Source organism: Pelophylax lessonae, assembly GCF_965119305.1.
Source record: "Pelophylax lessonae genome assembly, chromosome: 1".
Taxonomy (NCBI): domain Eukaryota; kingdom Metazoa; phylum Chordata; class Amphibia; order Anura; family Ranidae; genus Pelophylax; species Pelophylax lessonae.
In genome coordinates this window covers 373112759-373123892 of record NC_138768.1, presented here as the reverse complement: position 1 = coordinate 373123892, position 11134 = coordinate 373112759, and the positions used below count along the sequence as shown (strand labels likewise).

The 11134-nt window shown below is 42.7% G+C and overlaps 1 protein-coding gene across 1 annotated transcript in view; it reads left to right on the top strand.

Moving 5' to 3' along the window:
• Positions 1–11134, top strand: part of PGM5 (phosphoglucomutase 5) — a 179264-nt gene that overhangs the window by 101851 nt on the left and 66279 nt on the right. Inside the window, exon 8 of the mRNA XM_082245045.1 lies at positions 6918–7132. Coding sequence (XP_082101171.1) covers positions 6918–7132 — 215 coding nt within the window. The remainder of the gene's footprint in view (positions 1–6917; positions 7133–11134) is intronic.

Here is an 11134-nt window from a genome sequence, read left to right as displayed (position 1 = left end):
TGGGTTGGGCTTGGCTTCTTAGTTCCAGTGAACGGAACTCTTGAGGCGTCAGCATACCAAGAAATTTTGGACAATTTCATGCTTCCAACTTTATGGGAACAGTTTTGGGATGGCCCCTTCCTGTTCCAATATGACTGTGCACCAGTGCACAAAGCAAGGTCCATAAAAACATGGATGAGGGAGTTTGGGGTGGAGGAACTTGACTGGCCTTGAGTCCTGATCTCAACCCGACTGAACACTTTTGGGATGAATTAGAGTGGAGTCTGTGAGCCAGGCTCGTCCAACATCAGTGCCTGACCTCACAAATGCACTTCTATAAGAATGGTCAAACACTCCCATAGAAAAACTCCTAAACCTTGTGGACAGCCTTCCCAGAAGAGTAAAAGCTGTTATAGCTGCAAAGGGTGGGCAAACTCAATATTGAACCCTACGGACAAAGACTGATATGCCATTAAAGTTAATGTGCGTGTAAAGGCAGGTGTTCCAATACTTTTGACAATATAGTGTATTTGTTAACGGTGTTGGGGAAAAAAGAGGAAATATGCCTTTTTTGCCTTTATTCCTCTGGTAGATTGTTAGATCCCTGTATATAACTTTAGTTAGAGCTAAATAAAATCCCTGAGTGTGACAGAAAATCCCTGAGTGTGACCTGTCCATGGCAGTTGCTACAAGCTTATATAGCATCCCTGTGTGATGACAGACATAACAGATCCTTAAAAGTTGTGACTGCAGCAGTCCAGACATCTCTACAATGGGTAAACTAAGGTGTTGCTTTACAGACTGTAAAGTGTTCTGGACATTGGAGCCTACTAATATAACACCACTCAAAAGAAACTCTATAGATAAAAGCTGCAACACTCTCATATATACTGTAGGAATTGCACGTGTACACGTTATTAAATTATAATATGATCCAGAACATCTCCAAAGTGCCAGTAGTATTATATAAGTAGACCCATAAGAACCATTATATACAGTATAATTGCATCTAACAATACATTTAACAATACTGCTCTGCTACACAAAAGCACCAATAAAGTGATATTTCACCATATATTGGTCTTATAGCTGAAGTCAGAAGTTTTTTTTTAGAAAAAAACAATGTTACAGGGATATTTTGTTGCTTATAGCTCTTAAGAGAATTGTGTTCCAAGTAGATGGATCTATTTATGGAATGTTAACCAAGAATGTGCTGAATGCTACTCTGTTACAACAAACTGTTTCATTGCATTGACATTATGTACCTGACGATGCCTAATGCCTCGTACACACGTTCAGATAATCGTACGACATATCGTTCGAGTAAAGTAGCATGCTACAAAATGTTGAATTCAACCATGTGTACTAACCATATGATTTCTGTCGTATGATTGTGTGAAAGCAACCTCAATGCGTAGCTACGTCTTGGAAAGTGATGTCACATACGTCACATGCGCGTGACATGTGTGGGTTATTTCGCTGTTTCCGATCATGCGCGGTGTTTGTCGAGCGATCTTTAGCGGACGCATAGTGTACTGATTACTCGATTGTCGTTCGCTAGGCTATCGTACAACAGAAGTTTTCCTGTTTGTCCCTTCGGATTTTGTTGGACGAACTGTTGTGATCGGCTGTCGAAAGCAGTGTACTAACGATCAGATTATCGTGCAACCAGGTCGAAAGCGAGTTTTTTCGTACGATTATCTGAACGTGTGTACGAGGCATAAGGCTTCAAGTTCTTGCTGGCAGAGCTAGCAGAATATCCTGAAAAAAAAAAAATACCTTAAGTGCTTGTGTTTAGAAGCATATAATGTTTTTAATGCCTATGCATGTATGCGTCTGTGCGTTTACAAGCATTTTTAATGCAATTACACATGTTACTGCATGTACGTGCATAAAATGTGCAGATGTGCGGCCCAGGGTGGAGCTGTGTCCTACTTTTTTGTGTGCGTGGCTAAAGATGGCGCGAATTTTCGCATGTAGAGGCAGCTATGTGTATTGGATCATATATATATATGCTGTTATATTATATATTAAATTATATACTATAGTACTGCATTTAAACATACACAATACTAAACAATGTGTGCATCTAAATCCAGCATTTTTTTCTGCTTGTGTGATTAAGCCACTACGCACGGAATGACTTCTAAAATACGCCTAGCAGTAATGTTATCTGCGCTTGCCTATCAATTTCAGTGAGATTGTATTGTTTAGATCAATGTTTTTCAACTCCGGTCCTCAGGGCACACTAACATGCCAGGTTTGCAAGAAAACTGAAATACATCACAGGTGATATAATTTGCTGCTCAGTGATTGCAGTACTCTAGTCTGCATCTCCCCAAGGTAATACTTAAAATCTGGCCTGTTAGTGGGCCCTGAAGACCGGAGTTGGGAAACACTGGTTTAGATAATTATTTTAGGTAAATATGTATATGAACGTCCAAAGTAAACAATTTTCTTAATCGTAAAGTACTCCTTTAATCATAGACCCGGGGTTATTTATAGCCAACTGGCCAACAGAATTGTGGGACAGCCTAAATAAACCCTACCACTTCTAGCAATACTCAGTTTTTTTTATTGCATCTTTAGGTTATGGAGGACCGTATGTGCTAAGGTTTATCCAATAAATTGTTATTTTATCATCCATGTATCATGCCTCATATGAAGTCCATGGGCAAACATTTTCTGTTTTCTCTCTCTACTGACTCTCTGCTAATTTTACCCAAAAGACTAAGATCATTCCAGTTGATACAACCCATCTGTACCTACAGCCATCTAGCTACCTCCTGCAGCTTCTGGATTGGTATCCCTCAGCAGTAGGCTTTGGGACTGTACCCAGACCGCACATGAAGACACAGCACTGAACCCTGTGATCTTGATCACCCTTTGTACAGTAGTACAGCAAGGTGCAGTTAGGGTGCTCCACTGGTTTAGTGCAGTGGCGATCTTCACCAGTGTGACCCAGACCCTGAAGACTCCCTCCATGGAGGAGAGGTTAGCCGGACCCCCCCCCCCCCCTCCTCCAGAGCTGCCAAAGCATGTTTTTTCAACCTGGTAGTACTCTTCTAGGAAGAAGCTCAGAGCTCTGGAGTGGTGAGTCTGGGGCTATGTCCCTTTCTTGTGGGAGACCAATTCATGGAGGTATTCACTGTACCTGGGTTCTATAGCACAGAGGGGCAAGCAGTGTGAGTAATATATCCCCCACAACTGTACCATGTAACAAATCAAAACTTATTATAAACCACCCTTACAATATCAAAATCAGCTGTGAATAAATAAATAAGGTATTATATCCTATAAATTCAAATATTTACTACAAATAATGAATACAATGTTGCCAAGTCCACAATCTTTCTGTGTAATGTGTTTTATCTACCACTCAAAAGAATGGCCTTGGAAATAGATCCACCATCATTACAGCTCATTTACACAAGAAGCCAGGGATCTGTTAAAGCATGTGGCTGAACCACGGTTTTACTTACTGCCCACCTAAACACAGAAATGCAAAAAGGCTGTACACATGCTGCAGCCAATATGGCATGTTGCATTTGGCGTGGTACTGCCTCTGAATGTGAGCCATTCAAATAAATAGGACTGTGCTGAAACCATCTTGAAATGTGCATGTGGAGTGTTAACCTGGCGTTTTAAGGGTTAAAATGGGTGGCGAGAAGGTAACATATCACCTGTGAAATGATCTCTGAAAAACGATCCATCATGAATCCCTTTTCCAAGGGGCAGCAATAGTGTGTGAACAAGCCTTTATCCACGCCATATGTGCTCCAAATGTGGTATCCACCACCACCTTAAAAAAGACTCACTCACCAGATGAGATGGACCTCAAATAAGGCCAGATGCACATTTTTGAAAAACATTTGGATAGGAATACTCAATTATTTCATAAAGGATCAATTTTTCCAGTATTTTAACTTCATTCTCTATAAATACTCTCCTCTATAAATACTATCCCACTCAATGTGGGAAGGATAAAACAAAAATGCAATCCAATGGTGTTGTACTGAATACTATTAAAATGAATAAAAAAACATATAGTTGTGCTTACATTACATAAATGCATTTGTTTGAAGTTGGAACTGCCTTGGAACAGTCAGGGCCTAATCTCAAATCTCTACCCAAATCCAAAAAGTTAAGTTTACTAGTTTATGGTCAACCTGCTAGTACAAGATGTTCTGTACAAAGCCTAGCCATCCATACTCTTATCCTGAGTGGTTTGTTCAGCAGTACCCTGCTGAGAAGACTCACCATGAGAAGCAGAATGTTCCAGGGGTTGGTTTTCCTCAGTAAATCTCTAACAGTTCTGCTGAGGAAATCCTGGTCTTTAAAGACCCTGTGGACAAAATGTTGGAGGCGATCCATAAAGAACTTTTGCTCTTCTAAGTATGGCCATGCAACCTATGGTGGTATCTATGGTAATTTGCCATAGACAGAGCATTCAGTGTTCCAAAAATTGGAGCTACACCCGACAGCGTTGCACTGTAGATGGTTTGCTGCACTTTTTGCCCCAAAATTCTCACCTGGCTATTTGTCAACAGAGGCAGTTTGTAAGAAACATTTGGAAAGAATTTTGATTTTATAGAGAATGGCTCTTCGAAGAGACCTTAGGCACCATTATTATGAAAGTCACTGGCGGCAAGAGCACACTCTTGCCTACTAAGAGTAAGGGGATGGTATGCACAGGGAAGTTGGCTGCTCACAGATTTCAAGGGTTTATTTAGCCTCTCCCAGACCTCTGCTCCCAAGTTCTCCTCTCAATTCCTATGTAAGTCTTGGACATCCAAGCCAGCCAAGTCTGGTGCCAAGCCGTCCTTGCAATAAGGGAGTGTCCCCACTTTTTCTACAAGTGGGGGGGGGGGTCTGTTGGCCTTCTTGGCTGCCTGGAATCAGGGTAATTTGGATATTTAAGACCAGGATGTAGTGTCATGGCTGGAATTTATGTCCTTGCCTAATCCCCTCATCATGTCCTCAAATCTTACCACACCTGGCAGAGTTGCTGTTTTGCTCTCCCCTCTTTTATTTTGCTTGGGGATGTATCAGGGTCTATGATTAAAGAAGCCTGTTTCCTGTACTGTACAATTATGAAATAAGAAGTTTTGACTTAGCTGCAAAATCCTGTTCTTGGAGTACACTACAGGACACAGACCGCCCTCTCCTCTCTCCTGGAGGTTCCTCTTATGGTTTGCTAAAAACTGAGGAATAGGAGGGGTTATTTTGGCTGTTCCACAATTCTGCTTGCCAGTGTCCAATCACCTGAAGATGGCTGCATAGTATCCAGGGCCTATGATTAAAGGAACCTGTGTCCTGTACTGTACTCCAAGAAAAGGATGTTACAAGTAAGTCAAAAATCTTATGTAATTATATGTGTCAGTAACCTTTTTGGATTTAGACATCTGCCTGTCTTTTTGGAGTCAGCAGGTTTTTGGAGTGCTGACTCTCATATACTATACATTTCAAAATGTATACAAAATATAGGAACTAAACAAGACTGTAAATATTTGTAGTCTACATTTCACGGTAGTCATTAGATATGTCTAATAATCCTGTGTTGCAAAAAATATCAATATTTTTTAACCCTAATTTCTTTAAAGTGCAAATAAAAGCAAAACTTTTTTTCTTGTTGCTGTTTTTATTGCTGTCTGTGTCCCCATTAGGGAGATGTAACCTCTCTAGCTGTCATATTTACCGTTATCATAGAAAGTGAAAGTAAATGAAGATCCAACATTTTGGGTTGTCCCCAGAAAAGTAATAGAGAGGAAAGTTTCGAATGGGGCCCCTAGTTCTGGTGACCTAGGGTCCCCAAAGGATTTCCTTAATTTTGTAGGGATTTCCTCTTACTTCCTGTTTTGGCTCTGGGGAAGGAAGTGACGGAAATCTCCCCAACAGTACCAAGATGGCAAAAAACAAACTGATGGGGTTCTGGCCCTAAATAGAATAAGTTCTTACTGACGGGGTTCTGACCCTAAATAGAATATGTTCTTTCTGATGGGGTTCTGACCCTAAATAGAGTATGTTCTAGTAGACTCTGCATAGGTACAGATGTTTCAAATGTAACTAGTGTATGTACAGTAATATAAAGTGAAGATAAGGTGCTACAACCAAATGGGATAATGAGATTTTCCAGAGCTGCTGGGTACGGAAAGGCAGTCGCACAGCTGCAATTACAATCATGAAGATAGGTGATCTGCAGCTCCTTGCTTGCTCTTAAAAATATTCAAAATGTATTATTTCTCCATAAAAGACACAATACAATATTGTGTATTTTACGGAGAATGAATACATTTTGAAGATTTTTAAGAGCAAGCAAGAAGTCGTGGATCATCTCTCTTCATAACTAGTGTACCTTAATAATGTATTGAGCTCTATAATTAGACTTGAAAAAGGGGGTGGGGGGGGCAGCACAAGTAACCCATCAGGCTCTTCTACATATTCATATGCTTTCAGGCAACATGCTGACAGAAAGAGAGAAGCAAAGTGAGCATTAGTATTCTCTCAATAATGTCCTGCTGCTTTGCTGTCCAGTCACCATGTCGTGTGTTCTTGACCAAGTTGTGCTGCTGCTGCAGTGGTGGCCCTGTATTGGCTATACTGTTTGGCAATGATGACCACATCTTACAACTGGCTGAACAGTATTACAAAAACTTTGGCCTATAAAAAAATAAATTACATGCACGTCAACTGTTTTTAGCTTTGCACAATTCCTTTTCCCCTTTAACAATTATAAAATATAGCCTCATTTAAGAATGAGTCTAAAGTGTTCATATGATTCAAAAACACTAGAACACGGCTAATATGAAAAGGAGAACTGCAGTCTAATGCAATGGGCAGCACAAATAGTTTTCTTTGATTTGTGAGATCAAATGCGATTTGCAGTATCATGAATAATGAAAACTCTAAAATGCTAATTGTATTTTCCATATAATGTATATTGACTGAAGGCATTTTATACTGTAACAGATTTGATTATGATGGCCTAGAACCCAGAACAGCATTTTTTATCATGAAGGACTTGGAGACCACGATAACAGAGAAGTCTTTTGCCAGTCAGCAGTTTGCTGTGGGAAGCAATGTGTACAGTGTAGAGAAAGCTGACAGCTTTGAATATGTGGACCCAGTGGATGGAACTGTAGCAAAGAAACAGGTAGGTACAATTCTTTAACTTACAAACATTTTTAGTTGTTTTTATATATATATATATATATATATATATATATATATATATATATATATATATATATAAAATAATAATAAATAATAAATAAATATATACACACACATTGCTCAAAAAAAATTAAAAATAAAAAAAATTAAAGGAACACTTGTAATCAGAGTAGAGCATCAAGCCAATTAAAATTTCTGGAATATTGATCTGGTCAGTTAAGTAGCAGAGGGGGTTGTTAATCAGTTTCAACTGCTTTGGTGTTATTCAAATTAACAACAGGTGCACTAGATGAGCAACAATGAGACAACCTCCAAAACAGGAATGCTTTTACAGGTGAAGGCCATGGACATGTTTTGCCCTACTTTTCTAACAGTTTTTCACTAGTTTTGCACTTGGCTAGGGTCAGTGTCACTACTGGTAGCATGAGATGATAACTGGACCCTATGGAGGTTGCACAGGCAGTCCAACTCCTCCAGGATGGCACATCAATACGTGCCATTGCCAGGTTTGCTGTGTCTCCCATCACAGTCTCAAGAGCATGGAGGAGATTCCAGGAGACATGCAGTGACTCTAGTAGAGCTGGACAGGGCCGTAGAAGGTCCTTAACCCATCAGCAGGACTGGCATCTGCTCTTTTGTGCAAGGAGGAACAGGATGAGCACTGCCAGGGTCCTACAGGATGACCTCCAGCAGGTCACTGGTTTGAATTTCTCTGACCAAACAATCAGAAACAGACTTTATGAGGGTGTCCTGAGGGCCCAACGTCCTCTACTGGGCCCTGAGCTCACTGCCCGGCACCGTGGAGCTTGATTGGCGTTTCCCATTGAACACCAGAATTGGCAGGTCCACCACTGGCGCCCTGTGCTTTTCACAGATGGGATCAGGTTCACCTTGAGCACATGTGACAGACGTGAAGGGTCTGGGGAAACCGTGGAGAATGTTATGCTCCCTGTAACATTGTTCAGGGTGACCGGTTTGATGGTGGGTCAGTGATGGTCTGGAGAGGCATATCCATTGTCCCCATATCTATTGGACCCATTGACAGACCCTACACTGCTGCAGTGGGTCCTGGGTTCCTCCTGGTGCACGACAATGCCCGGCCTCATGTGGTGAGAATATGCAGCCAGTTTCTGGAAAATATTGGAATTGATACTATTGAATGGCCCCCACGCTCGCCTGACCTAAATCTAATTGAACACCTCTGGGACATAATGTTTTGATCCAACAGACGCCGCCAGGTTGCACCTCAGTCTGTTCAAAAAGCTCAGTGATGACCTGGCCCAGATCTGGGAGGAAATTCCTCAGGATGCCATCCGTCGTCTCATTAGGAGCATGCCCCGAGATTGTCAGGCATGCATACAAGCACGTGGGGTCATTACAAACTACTGAGTATCATTTTGAGTTGCTGCAATGAAATTTTAGCAAAGTGGACTGGTCTGCTGCATAATTTTTTTCACTTTGATTTTTGGGGTGTCTTTGAATTCAGCCCTCTGTAGGTTGATAATTTTAATTTCCATCAAACGATGTGGCATCCTTTGGTTTCTAACATATTACCTAGTCTATATCAGTATAGATATCCAGCATGAGATTTTTTCCCATTGAGTTCTGATGTGTTTACACACACTCACACACACTCACACACACATACTATATTGTCAAAAGTATTGGGACGTCTGCCTTTACATGCACATGTACTTTAAAGCTGACCTTCACCCTCCCGAAGTACCCTCCTCCTCTTCATAACGCCCCCCCCCCCTTCCGCCACAGCACAGATGAGTTTTTTTTAGGATTTTCATTTACGAATTACGCTGACGCCCCGGTGCCTCCTGGGATGCATGACATGCAGTCCCATTCAGTAAGGAGGAGGGGGTGGTCCTAGCAAGCCTGCACCCGGAAGAACCAGCAGCTGTAAGGAGGAAACCTGGTGGCGCCGGACCCATGCAGCGACTTCAGAGAAGTGGTCCCAGCAGCTCAATGCTGGATCTACTGGCTAGGTAAGCATCTTTACCGTGCAGAACACAGTATCAGGTGAGCAGGGGGAAACAAATGTTAAAGGGGAGGGGAAAGGCTGGAGTTAATCTTTAATGGTGTCCCAGTCTTAGGTTCAATATTGAGTTGGCCCTCTCTTTGCAGCTATAACAGCTTTAACTCTATTGGGAAGGCTGTTCACAGGTTTTAGGAGTGTGTCTATGGGAATGTTTTACCATTCTTACTGATGCGCATTTGTGAGGTCAGGCACTGATGTGGACGAGAAGGCCTGGCTCGCAGTCTGCACTCTAATTCATCCCAAAGATGTTCTATCGTGTTGAGGTCAGGACTCAGGCAAGTAAAGTTCCTTTACCCCAAACTGCCTCATCCAAGTCTTTATGGACCTTGCTTTGTGCACTGGTGCGCAGTCATTTTGGAACAGGAAGGGGCCATCCCCAAATTGTTCCCACAAAGTTGGGAGCATGAAATTGTCCAAAATGTCTTGGTATGCTGATGCCTTAAGAGTTCCCTTCACTGGAACTAAAGGGCCAAGCCCAACCCCTGAAAAACCCTTCTACACCATAATCCCCCCTCCACCAAATGATTTGGACCAGTGCATAAAGCAAGGTCCATAAAGAAATGGATGATAGAGTTTGGAGTGGAGGAGCTTGACTGGCCTGCACAGAGTTCTGACCTCAACCGATAGAACAACTTTGGGATGAATTAGAAGACTGCAAACCAGGCCTTCTGGTCCACATCAGTACCTGACTTCACAAATGCGTTTCTGGAAGAATGGTCAAACATTCCCATAGACACACTCCTAAACCTTGTGGACCGCCTTCCCAGAAGAGTTGAAGCTGTTATAGCTGCAAAGGGTGGGCCAACTCAATATTGAACCCTACGGACCAAGACTGGGATGCCTTTGAAGTTCATGTGCGTGTAAAGGCAGACATTGTAACACTTTTGACAATATAGTGTAAACTGAACAAAATTATAAATGCAACACTTTTGTTTTTGCCTCCATTTTTCATGAGCTGAACACAAAGATCTAAGACTTTTTCTATGTACACAACAGGCCTATTTCTCTCAAATATTGTTCACAAATCTCTCTAAATCTGTGTTAGTGAGCACTTCTCCTTTGCTGAGATAATCCATCCACCTCACAGGTGTGTAAACAAAAAAGTCCTGGCGCTGTGGTTGCGGCAATCAGACGGCGGGGCTGGGATAATGGGGTCGGACAATGTCCCAAGGGGGTCCACCTTCAATGTCACGTCCAAGTCTGGGCTGCTGCCTACCCTAACCCAGATTCCAACTGGGTGGGGAGAATAGCAACACAAAAAATCGGGTATGATGGCGCTCCCGGACAAAATGACATGTAAAAGAAAGAAAAAACTTTTGTGCTGCTCGGGATCTGGATAATAAACTTGTTTATTAAAATCAATAAAATTGGCTCCCGGTCAAGGAAAAAACAATGGTGTGCCAGGGAAGTAATGCTGAGCATGTAGACATAGTACCAAGGGGGGGATGACTCAAACAGCAAGGAGGACCCAGAGGCAGGGAAACAACGCCTTACCACCAGTAAGGTCTGGACAGTGTGTCACCTGTGGATGGGCTGACCGACAGCCTCGATCGGATCAGGAGCCTTCGCTGCGGGTGAGTCTCCAGATGGGGCGATGCCTGGGGTGAGGAGAGGTTGATGGAGGGGTGGTATCCTCAAACCCCGACCTGCAGCTCCGGTGGTGGTGCGCGCCCGAGGTGGCAGCGGCCGCTGCTCGTCAGTCCCTGCTGACGCGGCGCCGGGAGATGACGTCACCAGGCGCCTAGCGCCGATGTGCGCACCAGGGGCTGGGCCCACGATGTAGCCGGAAGTGTGGAGGTGGCTCAACAACGACCCGGCTCTTACATCACCAAAGAATCACCTGGCGGAGCTATTGGGAAATGCCACAATTGGAGGGAAATGACATGTTTCGGGCCAAGCCCTTCTTCAGATCCGGAGATCTGAAGAAGGGCTTGG